The 23,834-nt window shown below is 39.6% G+C and overlaps 1 protein-coding gene across 1 annotated transcript; it reads right to left on the minus strand.

Annotated features, from left to right (window-relative positions):
• Positions 1 to 6: 6 nt before the first annotated feature.
• Positions 7 to 10,116, minus strand: LOC140241607 (EF-hand calcium-binding domain-containing protein 9-like). The gene is made up of 4 exons (XM_072321341.1): positions 9,823 to 10,116; positions 5,646 to 5,794; positions 664 to 840; positions 7 to 266 (listed from the first exon to the last, which is right to left on the minus strand). Exons 1-4 carry the CDS (start codon positions 9,953 to 9,955, stop codon positions 87 to 89), a joined length of 639 nt encoding a protein of 212 aa, XP_072177442.1. The 5' UTR covers positions 9,956 to 10,116; the 3' UTR covers positions 7 to 86.
• Positions 10,117 to 23,834: the final 13,718 nt, after the last annotated feature.

The raw sequence follows: 23,834 nt of genomic DNA on the forward strand, positions 1-23,834 counted from the left end.
AGCGCGTTTGCTCTTTTTTTTTTTTATAATCCCCAAGAGTTCCAATGAGTCTCTCAATCAGAGCTTTGGCATTACGTGTCTCTGGATCACAGAATTGTGCAAGCTCCAAGCCAGGCCCACGTCCCGCCTCCGTGGAGCCGGCGGAGTCTCTTCGCCTCCCGACGCCTCCTCTGCCTCTCAAGCTGTTCTCGCTTCTTTCGATCAATCTCATTCTGTCGATCGATGCAAGCCATAGCGAACATTTTAAACTCCTTGTAATCCAGTTCCTGGATGGAGAGTTAGGAAAAAGTTACAAGTTTACTCCCCGTTGAAAATGTATTTTCGTATTATTCAACTTAATTTCTGCATCTCTTGTTATGTATATCTTTTCATGTCTGAATTTCATAACAGTTGCATAGTTAAATTATTACATATTTGATTATCACCGCTTTGACACTGTACCAGTTGTGAAAATCGTGATATCGATTTTTTCCCCCGCTGTTCTTATCTTGGATTGTGACTATGTGGATCTCCCGAAATGATTATGTTAAAAGAAATAAATACATGTCATAGTAACTAATACAGAAAGTGACAGAATAGGCCTACATATTATAATGAAATACTGTAATGAGCAGGATCTTGTAATAATTTAAGGCATAATAGTCTTTTCACAAAAATAAACACCTGATCTCCTGAGATGTCAAAATCATTGAAAATCTGTTTGACGGCATCGCCGTAGAAGTTAAAGAGAAATCCGAAGGCCGAAAACTCTTGGGCCGAGATGCTTTGAGATCCGTCCTCATCCAGGAGTTCGAAGACGGTGCGTGAATGGCGGTAGATGAACTGCTTTTCGTCCTTGTCCTGCGTAGAGAAACGGGCCAGGGACGAGGTGGTCAAGCAAGAAAATAAGTCAGTTCGGTGTTCCACTTTGCGCATGAGCACAAAAAAGTAATTTGTGCCGACAGGGCGAGTTGGTTTTTAAATTCACTGAGATATAATACATCTGTATCATGATTATTCAAGTAATCTTTATAAATGGTGCTAGCCTGCACATCCACCTGACAGCAAAAGCGGTATTTCGCAATATCGATTGAAAAATATTGTTGTAAATATACATTCAAAGCAAAATAATGCAATGAATGTTTTCCCAAGTGTAAACTGACTGACCATTCTGGTCACCTTCGATGCAAGTTCATCCTTTGTTTGAACATGTTTGATGAATTCCATGAATTGTTATGTCGGGCGGGCAAGCTTTATATCCGTATCCTATAATATGTCGCTTTGAAAACAAGAAAAATGTCTATTAACCACCCGAGAAAAGGGTCATCTGAATGTGCACTAATTATTACTTAAGCTAACTCCGAACTGGTTATAGGCATCATGGCTAAAATGAGACCAATCAGCAAAAAGTATGGTCCGGTCTCGGTACAGGCTTATAATCAGTGGCGTATCTAGGGAAAACGGCGCCCGGGGCAAGCACGAAAATTGCGCCCCTAATTTCTGAAAAAGTGTTCAACCCCAACCCCATCCCGGTAGGGACTTTAAACAAGGTCCACATGATGCTTTTTCAAGCACTTAAAAGGGATCTTTTGAGGGTGATTTAAATGTAATAAATTTTGATAGATTTTGGCGAGCGAGCGCAGCGAGCGAGCCGAAAATTTTTGTATTTCAGCTTACAAAACATGGAATTCTTGTCATTTTTTGCTTACCAAATCTTACATTTCTAAACAAGATATAGTGACGGCCTTATAGATAACGATTTATACCAAAAAACTGAGGACTTTAAAAAATACTCTAAATTAGTGCGCGCGAGTGAGCTGAAATTTGTATATGTCCTCGTCATCATCACGTATTGTTCTTATCTTTTTTAATATAAATTTTGGCGAGCGAGCGCAGCGAGCGAGCCGAAAATTTTTGTATTTCAGCTTACAAAACATGGAATTCTTGTCATTTTTTGCTTATTAAATCTCACAATTATAGTGACTACCTTATAGATAACGATCTATACCAACAAAGTGAGGACTTGAAAAAATACTCTAAATTAGTACGAGCGAGTGAGCCGAAATTTGTATATTTCTGCGTCATCATTACGTTTTTTCTTATCTTTTTTGATTTTTTTTTGCGCCCCCCTCCCCCGTATATGTTCGAAACCGTTGGCGTCCTCTTTTGATAAAATCGGCGATCGCTTCAGAACGAATGAAATTGCAGACGCTGCTCCGTGTAACATTTTTCCTGCTAAATATAAAATGACATGAGTGAACACAATAGACATTGTCATTTTGTCCGCGTCATCGTCACGTTTTGTTCTTATCTTCTCTTTTTTATACAAATTTTGGCGAGCGAGCGCAGCGAGCGAGCCGAAAATTTTTGTATTTCAGCTTACAAATCATGAAACTCTTGTCATTTTTTGCATATTAAATCTTACAATTCTAATCAAGATAATAGTGACGGCCTTATAGATAACGATTTATACCAACAAACCGAGGACTTGAAAAAATAATCTATATTAGTACGAGCGAGTGAGCCGAAATTTGTATATTTCCGCGTCGTCATTACGTTGTGTTATTATCTTGTTTGATTCGGGTTTTTTGCGCCCCCCCCCCCCCGGTATGTTCGAAACCGTTGGCGCCTTCTTTTGATCCAATTGGCGATCGCTTCAGAACGAAAGAAATTGCAGCCGCTGCTCCGTGAAACATTTTGCCTGCTAAATATGAAATTACATGTGTGAACACAATAGACACTGTCATTTTGTCAACATCACGTTTTGTTCTTACCTTCTTTTTTATATAAATTTTGACGAGCGAGCGCAGCGAGCGAGCCGAAAATTTTTGTATTTCAGCTCACAGAACATGGAATTTTTGTGTGAACACAATAAACATTGTCATTTTGTCCGCGCCATCATGTTTAGTTTTTATCTTGTTTGATTTGGTTTTCTGCCCCCCCCCCCCCCCCCACCATTCTTCCCCCCCCCCCCCTTCCGGGTGAATTTTTTTTTTTCCTTCTTCTTCTCTTTTTTTTTTCTTCTTCTTCCTTTTTTTCTTCTTCTTTTTTTTTTTTGCGTTTTTTTGCGCCCCCAAGGAGTGGCGCCCGGGGCACGTGCCCCCCTTGCCCCCCCCTAGATACGCCACTGCTTATAATCTTGTGGCCAGGCTTGGCTGCTGAATGCGTGCACAGGATCGTTCTCTCAAATTCGAGATTCCTCCACAAACGCCTCCGCGTAGATCGTGTTTGTTTAGTTTTATGATGAGCCGAGGCCGATAGACGTTAGGAAACATGATAGAGGATAGTGGATGCGTATAGTTTATGCAAGAACAAAAGTTTCTTCCCTGTTATAATTATGTAGGCCTAAACCTTAAAGCCATCTCCCCCCTCCATTTTGAAGTCATAAGTTATTCTCTCATACTGTAGGCAAAACTGCACGAGTATGGCAGCACAACGTCCAAGGGAGCCTGATTACAGCGTACATGAAAAAAAAAATACATTTTTATTTTTTTATTTTTTTTTCATACTTCTCATTTATGAACATTACAACAGAAACCAGACAAGTTCTTTTACCTTGTGAACAATATGCAGAAAACAAACAATATACATGGTGATAACATAGTAATTACATGTAATGATAACTGGTCAAAATCGAAATCGAAATGGGGTTGATCAAAGAGAAGTATGACGGGACCTACATGAAAGCTAGCTTGTTTGGCTGTAAGCCCCGAGTAATCAGTGTTTGTGAAAAAGAAACGGAGAACGGATAGAAGATAAGACCAGAATGATGATGTAATAAGGTTGCCAAATTTTATGTGATAAAAAATAAGAAGAAAAAGAAGAAGAAGAAAAACAAACAAACTATACTTTAATATGAACTTACTGTGACCGAGCCATCATTATTATAAAGCCTACTTTGGTATATATACTATAAACTATTGTTGCATTAAAACTATCACCAGGATATGATCAGTAAGACACAAAAAGTAACATGTACAGCTATTAAGTCATTTGGTGCCTGCCGTCAAGCTCTGCATAGAAAGTTAGAGAGGGGTAGAGCAAAGAGGGAAAGAGGAAGAGAGGGAAACGAAGTAGAATGTGGAATTGCTAATGATGAATTCAGAGAGCCTGATGGCAAGACCCTAAATGGAATCTGCAACGTGCTGACAAAATGTTTGATTGGACAATAATATACCACAGTATTACATAAGACATTACGACTATTCAGTGTCTGCAAAATATGCACTCAATAAAGACTCTTTTAATTTACGTTTAAAAGAATATATTTAAAAGACGAGCAGCTTGTTATTTCGGGGGAGAGGTCATTCCAGTATCTAGGGCTCGTATACATTATCGTTTTTTTAGCGAAAATTGTTCGAGTACGTGGAAGGTGAAATGCGTCACTTTGGCGGGTAGGATATAACCTTATTATGAATCAAATAGTTTTTCCTGAACATGCGAGTAAAAACATCCGGTAACTCCTTGGCAGAAAATTTGTACATAAATATGCCGACGTTGTAACTGAACAGATCTGATATTTTCAGTATTTTATTTTTTTTAAATAAATCATTCGTGTGGGACAAATATCCGACATGGTTGATATTTCTGATGGCGCGTTTTTGAATACGGAACAGTATATCAAGAAGATTTCTAGTTGCATTCCCCCACACAAGAATACCATAATTAAGGTACGGAGTAATCAAAGTAGAATAAAGATTAAGCAGAATTTGACTTGGAAAAACACTCTTAAAGAGACTGTACAGTACTGGTTGAGGTGGGGATTCATGTTTTGAACATTCCTAAGTGAGATAATGAAAAGCCTCTTATGAAACATGAAAGAGCATGTAATTTTAAGAAGGATCCAACATTTATTTGATGAAAATTGGTTTTCAAATGGCTGAGATATCCAAAAAAGTGCTAATAATAAAAGGCGACATGCCACAACTTTATTAGGATCTCTTTGTTTCACATTGTGTTTGGATATCTCAGCCATTTCAAAATCGATTTTCATCAAATAAACTTTTGATACCCCTTAGAACTGCATGCTCTTTGACATCTCATAGAGTGGTTTCTGAATATCTCGCAAAACGTTAAAAGCTAAATCCTCACCTCGACCAGAACTGTACACACCCTTTAAGTTTATTAAGAACACCCGTATTTTTAGAAAGAATATTACTTAAATAACTAACGTGGGATTTCCAAGATAAATCACTATCAATAAAAAGCCCTAAAAATTTTGTACTACTAACTTGATTTAATTCAGTTTCATTAAACTTAATATGAAAAGGAAGGGTTTTAAGACTGTTGCTAAAAAGCATACAATGAGTTTTATCAATATTAAGTGACAATTTGTTGGCGTATATCTAAGATTGCACAGATTTAAGTTCTTTATTCACTGTGTTAACAAGAGTATAAGGATCTCTGTGTGTAAAAAAAACAAATTGGAGTCGTCAGCAAAACAAAGGAAAGAATTGGCGAGGAACTAGAGGATCGTTAATGTACAAAATGAACAATAGTGGGCCTAGTAAGGAGCCCTGTGGAACACCACATGAAATTAACTTTAACTGAGAATCACGGCCATTTATACTCACAATTTGTTTTACATGAATATGTTTATATACAATGTAGTTATGCTTTGCAGGTGAGTTTTTATTGTTATGTTTCACCATTTTCATTTATTATACCTTCAGTGAGATCAAGATGCAGACGAGGAGATAGAACTCATCGAAGTCGATTTGACCAGAGCCGTCGATGTCGAGCATGTCGAAGACACTGTAGATTTGGTTCCGCTTCAGATCCGTCATTGAGCTGAGGACCTGGTAGAACTGGATATCTGTGAGTATAATGACGAGAAAACGCTAAGGTTGAAAACACTTATAGGTTTCACGCACAAACGAAGAAGATAAACGAAGCTTAATATGTTATTCAAAACGTCTATAGGCCTATCTTCCGCCATAACTGTCATTATCGCATAGCTCCCTTTAAGAGTTTCAAATGTCAATGAAAATTTACCTTATAATCGGCGCAATGGCGGATCTGAAGAGGAACTAAATCTACTTGGGTTGTATAAACTTATAGCCCATGAGATTGCACCAGCCTTGTCCTTCCTCTACCAACAAAGCTATGACAGTAGTGTGATTCCGCCTCAATGGAAGCAAGCATTTGTCACGCCAATCCACAAATCTGGTGACAGAAGTGATCCCTCCAACTATCGTCCAATTTCCTTAACCTGTATATCCTGCAAAGTCATGGAACATATCATGCTGAGTCACTTATCCAAGCACATAGCAATAAACAACATCTTTGCAGACTCTCAGCATGGTTTTAGACAAGGCTTATCAACTACAACACAACTGTCTTCTGCTGTCAATGACTGGTCTCAGACACTCCAAAATCGCAGCCAATCTGATGTCATCTTTCTAGACTTCCAGAAAGCCTTTGACAGGGTGCCACATGAGCGACTTTCTATTAAGCTACGCTATTATGGCATTACTGGAGAGTCTCTCAACTGGATATGTGCTTTCTTGGCTGATAGGTCACAAGCTGTAGTCGTTGATGGAACCAAATCATCGTGGAAGGAGGTCTCATCAGGAGTTCCGCAGGGTTCTGTTATTGGCCCTACCCTCTTTCTACTGTTCATCAACGACATCCAGGATGGCATGTCGTCACCCATCCGTCTGTATGCTGATGACTGTGTGACCTATCGGGAAATTAGGTCAGAAGATGACTACAACACTCTCCAACAAGATCTCCAGACACTATCATTATGGTCATCCAAGTGGCTCATGAATTTCAACATCAAGAAGTGCGGAGTAATGTCAATCACTCGAAAACGCAATCCTAAAATCTACAAATACCACCTTCAGAATGGTGTCATTCCAAGAGTTACGGAGTATAAATACCTTGGAGTAACTGTAACACCTGACCTACGCTGGAATACACACTGTCAAAACATCAGGTGCAGGGCCAGCAAGACCCTAGGACTTATACGCCGAACATTGCCATCATGCTCAAAGGAAGTGAAGTGTAGAGCCTACACAGCATTGGTTAGGCCTAAACTGGAGTATGCCTCTGAGGTTTGGAACCCTCACACCTTGACGTCCATTAGCAGCCACGAACAAGTGCAGAAGGCAGCAGCCCGGTTTGTTGCTGGTGACTACAGTTGGTCTACATCATCTACCCGTCTGGTGTCGGCACACGGATGGAACACGTTACACCACCGACGACTCCTGGACCAATGTTCACTTTTTTACAAAATCCACTATGGAGTGGTAAGCCTACCATTGCCCTCAGCGGTTACCCCTGCAACCTACTATGGAAGGAACGATCATGACCTCAAGTTCAACATACCCAAGACAACTATTGATGCATTCAAGTACTCATTCTTTCCAAGGACAATTTGGATCTGGAACCGCCTGCCTAGTCAAGTTGTACATGCCACCACCTTAACAACATTCAGAGAAGCTGCTCTCCCATGTATTACAACCTTGCAGCCTTCTTCTGGATCACTCATCCTTTAAAAGGAGGATGCATTCAGATTTTACTCGCACAGTGCACACTTTTATTGTGAATAGAGATCATCACCATGGCACCTCCCAATTGCACACATGTGTAGTTTCATCCCAGTATAGCTTCTTGGAGCTGCGAGAGGGATTACAGTATCAAGTATCAAGTATCAAGTATGTCTTTGACATGCTCGACATCGACGGTTCTGGTCAAATGGACTTCGATGAGTTCTACCTCCTCGTCTGCCTCTTGAAAGCATACATCCGTAGTATACGAGTATACCCAATTGTGCTCATTGTCTTGTTCATTTACTTTGGTCTAGCTCCCCCTCGATCTATACATGACATAGGATTTAGATGATATTAGGATGATTACCAAATGCGTCGACCTTATCAAAACAAGCATTAAATGCTAGATGTATTGTCTCGGCCCATCGATTTGAAGTTCGCAAACATTCAAACATCCATTCACCAATTGATGCCAAAATGGATTTGCTGTCAAATGTTACAGTATAGACTGGTCTAAGTCTAATGAAAGTTTGTTATATTGAAATGATCATTAATATAGCTGAAGTAATTGATACGTTATACACAGTGGCGGATCCAGGTCGGAGGGAGGGGGGGGGGGGGCGCACCGGGCGCGCGCCCCTCTTATTGTTGTTGAAACAAAAGAAATGAAAAGAAAAAAATAGATGAAACCCGGAAGTAGCACTAGAAATATTGTTTGCGCCCCCGATACATAATAAACGATTTTGATTGTACACAGTAGAACACACTTCTTCTTCTTCTTCTTCTGGTTAAGTCTGCCTCCTTCAATAGCCTGAAGATTCTTGCAGACTGGTGCTATTTACATTATAATACAATTTATTTACAGATATTTACAAGCACATAGAACATTTGACGAAAACAACTAGCCACTGTGATCAACCGTTAGACGGTTTCGAAATGATCCCACAGATGGCGCAGAAACAATGTCTGACGACAGGGAATTCCAGTTCCTTACAGTTCTTGGGAAGAACGAATGGCGATGCGATTCAGTTCTCGAATATGGTATGGTAGCCCTACTACATATCGACCACCCTTATTGAAACCGACCGCGTATAATTCGCGCACTGAACACTTAGTACGCACTTCTCTGCGCGCAAAGCACATAAAAATGGATTGGCTTTGAATGTAGATTAGGATGGTGTGGGAAAACGCGATAATTCACTGTTCATTAACTGTTTTAATCAAGGACAAAATTTCGAATGAATATTTTCACCGAATCGTAATGACAGCACAATGTAATGACTATGGAAGTTTCTAAAAGGCTTCTAAAAAGCTTCGTACAACACGGTGTTCAATACAACTCGGTTTACGTGCATTGTCAATGTAAAATCAGCGGTCGATCCTAAAAACGCGATTTACCGCGGGGAGCTGAACCGAGGCCACGCAAGTTCGTCGGCGATATTTTTGTACTGAAACTTCGAATCGAAAAGGGAACAATGGCATTTGATAGAGCTGGATTTTCTCAATCACGTAGGTCAAGTTTTTTACGTGAATTTCAGTGTTAAATATTCTTATCAAGCAAATAAACATTAGGCGGTCGATTTGTAGTAGGTCCAACCCTACCTGATAGGAGTGTGGTTGCGAGGCTCTCGTTAACTGAGTAGCCTGTAGAATATACTAGGCCCATATGTAGGGTTGGACCTACTACTAATCGACCGCCTAATGTTTATTTGCTTGATAAGAATATTTAACACTGAAATTCACGTAAAAAAAACTTGACCTACGTGATTGAGAAAATCCAGCTCTATCAAATGCCGTTGTTCCCTTTTCGATTCGAAGTTTCAGTGCAAAAATATCGCCGACGAACTTGCGTGGCCTCGTTTCAGCTCCCCGCGGTAAATCGCGTTTTTAGGATCGACCGCTGATTTTGCATTGACAATGCACGTAAACCGAGTTGTATTGAACACCGTGTTGTACGAAGCTTTTTAGAAGCCTTTTAGAAACTTCCATAGACATTACATTGTGCTGTCATTACGATTCGGTGAAAATATTCATTCGAAATTTTGTCCTTGATTAAAACCATTAATGAAGAGTGAATTATCGCGTTTTCCCACACTATCCTAATCTACATTCAAAGCCAATCCATTTTTATGTGCTTTGCGCGCAGAGAAGTGCGCGAATTATACGCGGTCGGTTTCAATAAGGGTGGTCGATATGTAGTAGGGCTACCATATATGGACTAATACATGTAATAGTTTCCACTTCTGTGTTCTACTTGGGCATATAGGTATATTTCCAGAACCACCTATATTTTTTTTTTGTCACTTTAGAGCTCACAATACTCAACAGCACACTTAGTCAAACTTACCATTGATCGATTTTTCCTCGTGAACGTCTATCAGATCAAAATATTCCTTAAGGGTCTTAACATTTTTACCGGTCAGCATGCTGTAAGTTTTGTCCAGATGAAGATGTTGCAAAATGCAAGGCTTTATCTTCATGTTTCCCGCAAATTCACTCAAAAAGCACGAAGAATCACAGAAAATATGGACAGTGGCAACGGTCTGGTTGACAGGTGGGTGCTTTTGTTGCTGATGATCCCTCTCACGTCGTTCAGTCTTTAACGTTACACCACTTGCGTGCACTGGCAGCAGGTTATACGTTATCTACTATCTTTGGTTATAAGTAGGCCTACCCTACGTGCGACGTGAAGGCATAGCGCGCATGCAGCTGAACATGCGCGAAAATAAATACGCGCACTGCGATATGCGGGGGAGTAGCCAGAAGCTAGTGGTGGTGAGGAGAATCTCGGAGGACAAAATCTCTTTGGTAAAAGCATGCATTGGCTAATTTGGACGATATCCTTCGGAGGGTATATCTTCTTCATGTTCTTATGATTTTTTTTTTCAGATTGTATCATGCCATCATTCTCAGTGGTTATCCTAAATTGTTATGGCGATACGTTCTAGTTGTAAATACCTTGACAATTCGGAAGGATTAATACAGCAGGCCTACATGACATCATCTGTTCCCAATAGGGCCTACATGTACCCTATAGATAAATGTTGTCAGGAATCATAATAAAACTGCCAGAGTTTAACTGTCAAACTGGAACTGACAATATTGTCTATATACGCTAATACACGAAGCATCCGCAAAATATTTCTCATGGAAAGAACGCAACTTCTACTTGTGTACTGCATGTTTAGGGCGATATCATTTCCCCTGCTCACAAACAAGTCGAAGGAATGTTTAGGCCCTACTTTCCCCCTGTTTTAAAGAAAAATTAAATTTGTATAATTCTCTTCATTTGTTTTCATTTAGATATCATTGCCTATACAGCTATACTAGAGAGTGTGATCGCCAAACTATTCACACCTATGTGGCGTCACTGAAACTTTAAAACTTTGTTAAGTTTTCGAGGGACTTTCCTGAAACTTCACTGGTGTGTTCTACTGTTTGGGTAAACTCGTTCTTATAGCTCCTGTCTTCATACCGTGTCCAATCATGTTATAAACAATTGATATATGATAATGCTGTTTTTCGGGGCATTGTTAACATCATTCTCCCAAAGGTTATAACCACCTTGTTATGTTTGAACAAAAAAAAAAAAAAAAAAGAAGTCCACAACAGTAGGCCCTACTGTTTTATATACAGAAATAAAATCGCATGAAATTTTACTTTAATTGAAGACGGCGTCATCGCACTAGCCATGTAGTTTGCACATCAAAGTTTCAGGAAAGTCCCTCCAAAGGCACCTCATTGGACAATAAATACTTAGTAAGCTCATTGTGCACATTTCGGGAAATAAACTTTTTTTTTCTCTCATTCCACTGACCATCGCAGGCTCATCTGATCCCCATGTTTCGCGATGAGTTCCGATAAAGTCTGACCCGATAATCCCCATTAGAGACTCGCGTGCACCAACACTGAGTGCCAGAAGAAGACTCATGTTGACCTGTCTGATGCCTGTCCAATCGACGGAAAATCAACAGACTGTGATGTCTCAAGACGTCGGCTGGACACGTCCGATAGCCGCACAACACAAGTCTACCATCGGACTGACTCGACACTTATCGGACTGACTTGACACTATATCCGACACCGATTGGACTTGCGACTGAAAATGGCGTCCGTGCTTATAGTTATTTAGTGAGACGACCTTGCCTAACGGGGATCTGTGGAACGGGGGTATCCAAGGACAGATCTAGCTTTCCACATTGTTTTTTGTTTTTGTTTTTGTCTTTGCTGCCACTTCCTATACCCCCAAAATCGGCTGACCAAAGGAAAAAAAAAAATAGAAATAGGCCTACAATTTTTTGTTGCCATGCACTTCTCTCAAAAAATCCGCTAACAAAACAGAAATAACAAACAAACAAACAGTCAAACAGTCAAACAAACAAACATAACCCATAACCCCCCCCCAAAAAAAAAAAAAAAAAAAAAAAGCCGGTGGTTAAGGCGGTTAAACCGCCTCCCCCCCCCCCCACCCCGATCAGCCAGTCTTGTCTGTGGAACGGGGTATTTATAGCCACTTCACTCGCTTCAAAAAGTACAAATTAGTAACAATCAAAAGAGGAAGTTGCCTCTCAATCAGTATAAAGAAGAAGCATTCATTTCACATGTATTGCGTATACAGGATAACAAAGTAACAAACTATAAGCACTAGAATTAAGGAACACCTGAATCATTACAACACATAGATTCTTATCTCAATGAATTTAATAACATGTATTATACGGCGAATTTCACCTTTTTTCTGTTCTTAATGCGCAAAGTCGAACTACGAAATGGCTTATTGAACATAATCATGTTGAACAGACGAAAGACAATGTCAAGAGGCAGACAAAAGTACATTATCATCCCATACAATAACAAACAAAAACAGACTAAGTCTCAACACGGGGTATAGTATCACCGGATGCACATCATTAGCTCGACACCCACGAATCATACAGCCTACTATAATAATCATATACAACCCAGGAGTCATGCATCCCACGAGTCACACTGCCCACGAGCTATAGACATCGAGTGAACAAAACCCATGGATCAGCTAGACGTCAGTTACAATAGACCCACGAGCTATACGGTCTACCAGTTCGACACTCGGCAAATAAGGCCCATGATCTCGACACTAAGAAAAAAAAAAAAAAACCCAACGAGATGGCCAGTAACTGATCAGTGGGAATCAGTGGGAATTGGATGCTGGGGGATGATTGTTCCAATTCTTGTGGAATCATTTAAGAGTGCCCTGTCACTGTACAGGCATGTTAACCTGGAAACATTAAACTGCACATAGACCATTCTGAATCAAATAATTTTCACACAACAATAGATATATAATGTACTCTTAAATGAATCCCACAAGAATTGGAACAATCACCCCCAGCATTCCTACTGATTCACACTGATCAGTTACTAGCCACCCCCTTTAAACAGTGTCGAGGTCATGACCTTATTTGCCCAGTGTCAAGCTCGTGATGACCCCAATAGGCACTGTCAAAACAGTTACAGGGTATAATATGCATGTTCACCGATATTCCGACATACGGTCTGTTATAAATAAGATTTTTCCCTCGGACAACACGGGAAATGACATGAGAATATAACACAAAGACTGGAGGTGATTTATTTTGGAAATCTCAACTATCTGAGATTATAGTTAGTTTGAGATTATACTTAAGCATAATCTTTTTCAGTGTGGTCCTGTTCGTTGTACAGCGTCAAATTCAAGATGAGAAAAACTATCGTTTTTGTTCATAATCCCTTTCTAATATACCATTGCCTGATAAGGTCAACCAAATCATTGTTTGCCGTATACAATCGGCTAATCCTCGTTTAAGAAAAAAAAATCCAACAACACCGAACAAAACTAAATAAAGCAGATATAGAATAATAGAGGCAAATAATGCGTATAAATAATGATCAGGAATAAAGCCTAGGAATTTGTGCTCATAAAATGGCAGCAACTTTAGAGTCATATGAAATTCCATTATGGGGGGGGGGGGGGGGGCGATGACATAGATGATACAGATCATTTATTTTTTTAAAGATGCAAATACCTGTAGGCTTGCTGCATAATTACATGATTCAGTCATCAATCTTTGCGACAGAATTATCTCCCCCATTAAACAACTAATGACATCGAATTTTCATCGATGGATGATGTAAACCGACCTTCATCGACTACTTTCAATGATTGACTCTATGAATACAGTCATGATAAGCCGATCTCACACGCCTTTCTCTCTTCCCTCCGTCCGTCAACTGAAACAGTGTGTTGATGTGACCTATTTACAGACTATCCATATTTACTGTCACTAGTCTGTGTACATACATCTTGGGGTTTATTTGAAGAGCTTGATTCCAAAAGGCCCCAAATTTATCGCCTTTTGGTTGAAAGCTCTTCATTTATATATATCAAATAATGGTGATATGATTTGTTTTAAAGATATTTTTTCTTATTATATGTAGTATCGCCCCAGTGTTTGTTTGTTTGTTTGTTTGTTTGTTTGTTTGTTTTTTGCTGTTTTGAACTAAAGTATATCTTAAGAATATATTAATTTGGCGGGTTTTATTTACTTATTTTTGTTATGAGCAATGATGAAGGATTGTGTGTGATATACTTCTGTATTTTGGTAAAATATGTGGTAATATTTTTGTGCAATGTATTCGTATTCAGTTCTGATTTCTTTATCATTGTGGCTGTTCTGTATGACAACTCAATGTGTTCTATTCAATTTGGAGGTATTTTATATGCTATATTGCGATGTACTTTAGCCTTCGAGCTACGACTTTGCAAATTTTTACCAAATATACCGTTGTAATAATAGTAATAACAGTAATAAAAATTCCGCCTTCTATGTATGATATGTTAATTTTCTTCTCCAGGCTGTTGTCTCTTCAATCTATATGTATTTGCTTGTTTAGTGACAGCCTTCTACACTTTTTAGACCAATAAATTCTACAATAACTTAGTCAGATCACCGTTTGTTCTTCTATCCTGAACAGTTTTAAATCAACATTATATAGTAGGATCTTCAAATTTTGTTACCATGCGGTCTATCACGTATACACCTCGACAATTACATTTGCATGTACCAATTATCTCTTATTGTTTTCGATGAACTGGAAAAGAGAACAAAATGTACTTCATTAAATTTAATGAAACACAATTATTGTGCTCTATGCAGAAAGCTCTAAATGAATATGAATTTGTGTTTGAAATTGAATGTGAATATCTGCAAGTACTCAGTTGTAGAGTTTCATGTGTTCATGGGTATTATTTATACGTGTCATATTTTACGTGTTAATTATCTCATTCAATAATCTCACAATATCCTACCTCGATATATTCGAAAGATTACAGTTTTTGAAGTTTATAGAATTCGGAAACTTGATTATCACTTGTGGAAGTCATTGGTTGAAAACAGTTATTGAAACAGTTGAAAAAAAATCAGATTTATTCGCATTTTTATCTCTGCTGTATATCAATTCTCTACCCCCTGTAAACCGAATCAACCCTGCCTTATTATGTTTATCTTCACCATTACATATTTTGGTGTTTACAGTGCAAGGTGCTGCTCGTGCGGAAACCAGCTATTCTGTTCATTTCATTTCATTTCATTTTTTTATTTTTCTAAATCTCAACATCGCAAAAGTTACGAATTTCAACATGAGTTGTAAATAAAAAGGGGAATCCATTGTACTTTAGAAAGGGCTGGGGCAAATATATAGACATCATTACAAATAAGCATTACTACAAATAAGCATTATCAATCAGCACTATTACACTTATACAAAGTGTCTTTATGTAACCATTCTTTTAAGAAACAAAGTTTCACAGGACTGCATTCTTTCAAAGGCAATATAACATAATTGATCACTGTGTACACAAAACTGTTCTGTTATGCAGACACACTCCCTTGTTCGTTTCTTTTTAAGTCTTCTTGCATGAATAAATTGTTTAATTGAGCTTTATTGCTTTTCTGTGATCGTTCATGCACATACTTCTATGTACGTGCGTTTGGATGTTCTATACAATGTACTTAACAGTAGCTGGAGCAAGTTTATCAAAGATTGACTAATCATTGCTTCTCTTGAATCGAAAGAGCTTGCCTCACCCTAGCCCCGAAATGATTAAACTGAATCTTACAGTGTCTCCACGAAGTCTGTTCATCAGTTGACTTGTAGTTACACAATTATTAGCCACACCTTCTGTCCTTGCATTGGAAAAGGGAACACAAACGGATCATAATTATGTATGCTTGTTTATTTGGTTGGATTGATTTTTCTTTTTTCCAAAATATACATAACAAAACTATTGAATACAAACATACATTTGAGCATAGCATTATTCGATATGTAGGGCTTATATCAGACGGTGATCCTCGACTTCAAGAATATTCGGTAGTGAGCTGTCTTCGAGGCTAAGCTCGGATAGAAAAGTATGGAGTGTTAAGTGTCGCTTGGTTTCTGTTGTCAACGAAATTGTCATTTTCTTACGAAATTGTCATAATCTTTGACAAAATTGTTATTTCGGTGACAAAATTGTCATTTCGTGACGAAATGACCGATTTCGTGACGAAAGTTCCCATGCGACACTTGGCGTCCCATGTTTAAGCCCCGGTCACACAGCGCTTTACGGCTTAATCACGGCCAAAACCCGTCTAAAAGTGGTGTCCCGTGAAGCAGACGATGTTGTTCGCGTTGATGTCGAGTTAAGACGAGCTACGGTCGATTTATAGACGTTGCAGGACGCGGGGAAAAATCGGAACGGCGTCGGACGCGGTAAAAAGTTTTGAATTGCTCAAAATTTTATTCCGCGGACAACCACGGGCGGAACACGTGGTAAAGACGTGCAACACAGGTGAAACCATGGGCGTAAATCCCGGGGGGGGGGGGGGATGGGGGCCCCCCCCTGAAATGGAGGAGGGGGGGGGATGGCCTGTACAATCATCCCCCCTGAATTTTGAAGAAAAAAAATGGAGGAAGCAGAAATGTGATTGTATCAATTTTGGCATATTGCATGACGTTTGTACGCCGGCCTTCAGACAGGTAACAGAGCTGAACAGTATTCTATCTTGTAGGAAATCGAATGCATAATTTTCTCAAGCGCTCGCTCGCTTCGCTCGCTCGCGGACATGGACATATACTGTAAGGTATGGCTCAGACGTTGACAACGTCAAATAGTGGGTATAGGCCTACATGTAAACATGCTAAGACGAGAGTAACTTGGTACCATCTGCAAAATATGTACGAAAACAAACAAACAAACAATAACAAAACTATATTGCCATAATTGAACCCCCTCCATTTCCTGAATCATTCATGAGGAACGACAGTGACTGATAATTCAGTCAAGATACATCTATGGGTATACCCAGGGAAGATCAGGGGCGTCGAAAATATCTCGGGGGGGGGGGGGGGGGCAAAGGGCATTTGCCCCGCCCCTACGAAAGTGTTTAGGCAGGCAAATCATTTATCCCCCAAGCAATTTCCGAGATGAGGGCAAATTTCGAACTTTCTTAATGGAATTATTGTCCAAATACCGCCAGAACTATGCACCAAATCGTTGAATTGCAATCATAAACATGCAAAAGCTCCGCTATACTGGATCCCTTTCGATAAGTACACTGTTGAGATTGACGTATATTTCCCTAATTTGTCAAAGAGTGTGCAGCATTATCTTTCACTTAACAAAAGCTCCCTCATATGCAGAGGCGTCGATGGGGGGGGGATGGTTCCCCCATAAAAGTGGGACAAACCAAATCGCAAAAATATAGCTAAAAACGGCAGTTTTTGGGGTGTAAAATATCAAAATTTTAAAGCTCGCTCGCTCCGCTCGCTCGCATTTAAGCGCTAAGCCATTCCCCTGATGTTGCTACCAGTTGTGATTGACAGCAGTTGCGCCCGGTGCTCCCCCCCCCCCTAATCTCCAAAGCAAAAAATATAGCTACAAATGGCAGTTTTGGGGACTGTAAGATGTCAAAATTTTTCAAGCTCGCTCGCTTCGCACACTCGCATTTAATCATTATGCCATTCTCATGATGTTGCTGCCATAAATTGCCAGCAGTTTTCGCCCGGTGCTCCCCCTTAATTTCCAAAGCTAGAAATAAAGCTACAAACGGCAGTTTTGGGACTGTAATAAGTCGAAATTTTGAAGCTCGCTGGCTCCGCTCGCTCGGATTTAATCATTATGCCATTCTCCTGATGTTGCTGCCAGTAATTGCCAGCAGTTTTCGCCCGGTGTGCCTCCCCTTAATTTCCAAAGCGAAAAAGTACAGCTACAAACGACATTTTCTGGGATTGCAAAATGTCAAAATTTTAAGGCTCGCTTGCTCCGCTCGCTCGCATTTAATCGCTATGGCATTCTCCTGATGTTGCTGCCAGTGATTGACAGCAGTTGTGCCCGGTGCGTCCCCTTTAATTTCCAAAGCGAAAAATATAACTACAAATGGCAGTTTTGGGGACTGTAAGATGTCAAAATTTTCAAGCTCGCTCGCTTCGCACACTTCTCATGATGTTGCTGCCAGTAATTGCCACCAGTTTTCGCCCGGTGCTCCCCCCTTAATCTCCACAGCGAAAAACATAGCGACAAACGGCAATTTTGGGACTGTAAGATGTCAAAATTTTGAAGCTCGCTTCACTCACTCGCATTCAATCATTATGCCATTCTCCTGATGTTGCTGCCAGTTATTGCCAGCAGTTTTCGCCCGGTGCTCCCCCCCCCCTTAATTTCTAAAGCGAAAAATATAGCTACAAACGGCAGTTTTGGGACTGTAATAAGTCAAAATTTTGAAGCTCGCTCGCTTCGCTCGCTCGCATTTAATCATTATGCCATTCTCCTGATGTTGCTGCCAGTTATTGCCAGCAGTTTTCGCCCGGTGCCCCCCCTTAATTTCCAAAGCGAAAAATATAGCTACAAACGGCAGTTTTGGGACTGTAATAAGTCAAAATTTTGAAGCTCGCTCGCTTCACTCGCTCGCATTTAATCATTATGCCATTCTCCTGATGTTGCCGCCAGTTATTGCCAGCAGTTTTCGCCCGGTGCTCCCCCTTAATTTCCAAAGCGAAAAAATACAGCCACAAACGACAGTTTGGGGGACTGTAAAATGTCAAAATTTTCAAGCTCGCTCGCTTCGCTCGCTCGCATTTAATCATTATGCCATTCTCCTGATGTTGCTGCCAGTGCGAACTGCCAGCAGTTGCGCCCTGTGCGCCCCCTTAATTTCCAAAGCGAAAAAATACAGCCAGTTTTTTTACTGTAAAATGTCAAAATTTTCAAGCTCGCTCGCTTCGCTCGCTCGCATTTTATTGTTATGCCATTCTCTTGATGTTGCTGTCAGTAATTGCCAGCAGTTTCACCCGGTGCCCCCCCCCCCTTCATTTCCAAAGCTAAAAATAAAGCTACAAACGGCAGTTTTGGGACTGTAATAAGTGACTGTAAGATGTCAAAATTTTCAAGCTCGCTCGCTTCGCACACTCGCATTTAATCATTATGCCATTCTCATGATGTTGCTGCCAGTAATTGCCACCAGTTTTCGCCCGGTGCTCCCCCTTAATTTCCAAAGCTAAAAATAAAGCTACAAACGGCAGTTTTGGGACTGTAAAATGTCAAAATCTTCAAGCTCACTCGCTTCGCTCGCTCGCATTTAATCGTTAAGCCATTCTCCTGATGTTGCTGCCAGTACGAACTGCCAGCAGTTGCGCCCTTTGCGCCCCCCTTAATTTCCAAAGCGAAAAAATACAGCCCAAAACGGCATTTTTTTTTACTGTAAAATGTCAAAATTTTCAAGCTCGCTCGCTTCGCTCGCTCGCATTTAATTGTTATGCCATTCTCTTGATGTTGCTGTCAGTAATTGCCGGCAGTTTCACCCGGTGCTCCCCCTTAATTTCCAAAGCGGACAAAATACAGTCACAAACTGCAGTTTGGGGACTGTAAAATGTCAAAATTTTCAAGCTCGCTTTGTCAGAAATATATCACTCTCCTCCCACTTTATATTTCATGCAAAAGAGTGAGAAATCCGATCCCTGTAAAGTGTGTGTGTGTGTGTGTGTGGGGGGGGGGGGGGGTTACCAAGTTTCTCTCATCCCCCGTCCCCCTCAAGGCTGCGCCGGTTCGGTTATGGGCTTGTATTCTAAAATCGTGGTGATGGTGACTATCGCCGATCATCCCCCCCCCCCCCCACTCCTCAGTATGGATTTACGCCGTTGGGTGAAACACACGTGATAATCCGTGTTCCGGCAGTGATTAAGACTTGGGGAGACGCGGTAAGACGCGAAAGTTTAGCGATCTGTCACGGGCAAAGCACGGTCATCTGACGCGTGTTACGCGTTGGTATCACGGGAAATAGCGTGTGTTTAGCGGCTTATCACTGACAAATGGATTTTTCCGCGTACATACACGCGGCTGGACGTGGTTAGCCGTGATTAGGCAGTGCTCCAGCAGTGGAACAGTCGCTGACGGCCATACCCCGTACAAAAGCACGGCCAAACCAAAATTGACCAAAAATTACCACTGACGACCACGTCCACCAGATTTTCATAACTTTTTGTACGTGATTTAGACGTGGAGTGCTGTGTGACCGGGATATTACCTACAAGCTTAGCGTCGAAGTTAGCTTATCCTCGAAGTTAAGGATCACCGTCTGAACGTAACTAAAGTAATTCAAACGGGGATGATTGAGAAAAGATGATTGTAAATTAGCTAGGCCTATATAATGATTGCATATTTATTCAAGATATGAAAAAGATAGGGAAAAGAGCCATTTAAAGGGCGGTGAGTTGGCTCAGTCGGTAGCGTGTCTGCCTCACGATCCTTTGAGCCCGGGTTCGAACCCGAGTCTGGACTGAGCAATGTTGTGTGTAAGCATACCGTCCCCTCTAGCAAGAGGCAAAACACTCTGTCCCTCGGATAGGACATAAAATGGAGGTCCCGTGTATGAGAGAGTAACAACTCATGCACGTAAAAGATCCCGCTTCATTCATTCATCGCAAAGAGCAGGGTGTTTAACCCGGTGAAGTGGTCCCACCCCACATCCAACTGGATCCAATGGAAGACCAGCTTAACCCTATAAAGCCCAAGCTATTTTGACCCTTCCCAGGCCCAAGGGGGGGGGGGGGCACATTGTGCCCCCCTATATAACTTTGTTATTGTTTGATGTTTCATCGTCATATTTGGCACATGGGTAGAGCAACTCATACTCTACATGACCGCATACTTGAATTTTTCAAGGTCACCCACAGAGGGCGCTATTTACCAAAATATAAAGAAATACATAGGAAATATGCTTAAAAACATGATTTTTCTGTATTATTTCTCTATCCCCAGTATATATGTCTTATCATAGACCAATATTTTTCATATTTGCCACAAATGATGTGCAAGTCAAAGCTCATTATTTGTTATGGTTGAAATTTCTCAAGGTCACCACAGGGGGCGCTATTCATAACAAAAATAAAGAAATACGATATGAGACCTGTGAATTCAGTAGTGTGATGTATTGTTTGGGATAGGTACATGCATAGTTATCATATTTCATATTCCCATAATATTGGAATTTTAAGTTTGCAGATTGATAATGTGATACACAAATGATATTAGAGGTATAACTTGGGTGAAGGAATCAAAATGACACAAAATAGAACGCCAATCTGTGGAAAATACTGTTATTTTCAAGTATGTCTTTTATATCTATTGTTTTATGCCGTTGTCACAGAAAAACAAAAAAAAAATAATAGGAAAAACATTTCAGGGCCATAATTACTTCATATTTGCTTCTTCAGCAAATTTCAGCCAAGAAACGCCCATTTCATACATTATAATATTGTTAATTGGAATTGGAGCAGAAAAATACGCAAAATCTGACTGACATGGTTGTCAGTTTACGGTTGCCATGGCAACCAGCAATATCAAATATAGCTATATTATATATATCAAAATGTTCGGAATAAAATTTTAGGAAAAGTCACCAAATTTTGTTATAATTGGATTAAGGGCGAAGGAGTGGCGAATGAAAATCTGGTGGGGGGGGGGGGGGCACAATGTGCCCCCCCCCCTTTGGGCTTTATAGGGTTAACGTAGCTGAATATGGGCTATCCAGCCATCTTCTCAGATGGAAATGAACAATCAATCAATCAATCAATCATTCAAAGTAATAGATTTGGAAATTACGTATCTGTAGTAAATTATTGTAAGAAAAGAAACGCAAAAGATAGCGATCATAGCAGCTGCTTGACATGGATCGAGGCCTTGGAGTAAAATTCGAAATTGTATGACTTTTATAACTATGAGGGACATATCCATAAATAGAACATTATAATCCACTACTTTGTTTGGTCAAAGAGATTAAAGAGAGAGAGAGGGGAAAAGAAGAAAAAACGGTTAAGATTTTATTTGTTTTAAAGGGGAAAGTGTAGGAGTGTATGTATAGGATAAACAAACTATAGTACAATATTGTGCTGAGGCGAGTGTGAATTACAGCAATTTGGGTTGAAGTTTGGGTGTGCATGTATATGTTTAGTTTGGTTTGCTCTTAGTGCCTGTACATCATTTATCTATGTCGTGTGCGTGTGTGTATGTCAGTAGTATGCTTCTGTTTGCGATATTAGTTTCGATATGATCGTGAGTATAATTTGAAAATACACTAATGCTGCGTAGTCAATCGTCTCCTACCTGTGTGAGACTGTGTATTAATAAGGTAACCTAAATAGTTTTCCTGGGGGTATCAAAGGCTTTTTCATTTCAATTAAAGGTGCTGTTTCATAAGAGCCTTGAAGGAATATAGTTTAGTAGTGGCCTTTATTCGCTCAGGGAGATTGTTCCAAATGTCTGTCCCATGATGTCTAGTTGACATGTGTCAAATATTTCCAACAAATACACAAACTAGCACAGTAAACGTCGATCAATTCTCAGGTTCAATGCGAACAAAAACTGCATAATAAATAATTACAATAAACGACATCGGTCTATTACGTCATGATGATTGTACAATGTGTGAATAAAGTGTATCTGAATATGCGATGCCTCTATTACTAATACATCAGTAGCTATTGCAGTTACACGACATGACATTTCTGTATAGCTACGTATCTATGTGTGATTTTATCTCATATGAGTCTAATCGCATTTGTATTAATTACATGAGACAAATATTAATAATAACAAAACCAAATATTTCGAGCATCCACCCTAAAAGATAACGGTTTCAATATCCTTGATAACTTTATATACTTAGAGAATTCTACGGTACGACAGAAACTTTCAGAGAGGATCCCCCTCAAACACGTATATTTTATCAGATTCCTTTAATGCAGATAAATTAGTATAGAAAACATCGCTAGAGAAATGTGTGAGAAAATAAAAGAAATGTTTCCAAAATAGTGAATTCGAAAAATTTAAATTTCGCTGGGGTAAATCGCCTGATAAAAGCTCATAATTCGTGATGTCACGAGAGTACGAGAGAATTTCAACTTATTCTTTTTAAACTGACACATTCTGTCAACTTGTTAATGACAAATGATAAGAGTAGCAGGATTCTCCCTACTAAAGGAGTTGCAGTAAGAAGTGCTTTTAATAACAAAACAAAACAAAACAAAATGTGTGGAATTCTCCCCAGTCCAGTCAAGCGACAACAGCACATCGATTTGTACCAAAAATTTATAAATTCATAACCTTGTAATGGATTCTTTTTTTCCGATTTTCTATAAAATTCATTGGTTCGTTTTAGAAATATCTCTGCATTTCAATCCTCGTTATAATCATGTGTTTGAGGCGAGCTCCCCTTTTATAGGCAATGAAAAACCAAGCGTGTATTTTTTTTCTCTCATAATTTGAATTACGTCATGATAGATTATGAACACCTCCAACGACAAATGCAATATAGGCAAATGCAATATACAATAACATAATACACCATCATCTACTTAGATATAGTCATATAAGTTGTATGTATGAGTTTATGTGTAAGTCCTCACCGTTTCGAATACTCGTATTCATCGTAATTACGTACTCAAAACGTTTTCATTCATCATTCTGACAATATTTTATGTAATTCTTATCAATATCTCTGACAATCAAGTAACCTGCTTAACCATCGGTTAATTACAGTATTATGCGAATGCGTGCACTGATGGCATGTTGACCAGTGTCACACTGATTACAGAAAATGAAATGTACCGGTAACATCATCAATATCATGACAATTTTTTTTTTTTTTTTTAAGTACAATCATCAACACAGTACGTATACATGTCTTGTATCTAACCATAGAGAAAGACAAATATGGCAAAGTATACTACTGTATAGTGTTTGCATATTGAATACATAAATTGGTTATGATTATAATGATTCCTAATAGTACACTGGATACAGCA

Source organism: Diadema setosum, chromosome 18, assembly GCF_964275005.1.
Source record: "Diadema setosum chromosome 18, eeDiaSeto1, whole genome shotgun sequence".
Classification (NCBI taxonomy): domain Eukaryota; kingdom Metazoa; phylum Echinodermata; class Echinoidea; order Diadematoida; family Diadematidae; genus Diadema; species Diadema setosum.

Coding starts and splice junctions, on each gene's coding strand:
- LOC140241607 (XM_072321341.1), bottom strand. CDS start 9,955: ATGAAGATAAAGCCTTGCATTTTGCAACATCTTCATCTGGACAAAACT. Junction 5,795..9,822: donor CGAGGAAAAATCGATCAATG/GTAAGTTTGACT, acceptor TTATACTCACAG/ATATCCAGTTCTACCAGGTC. Junction 841..5,645: donor GCATCTTGATCTCACTGAAG/GTATAATAAATG, acceptor TTCTCTACGCAG/GACAAGGACGAAAAGCAGTT.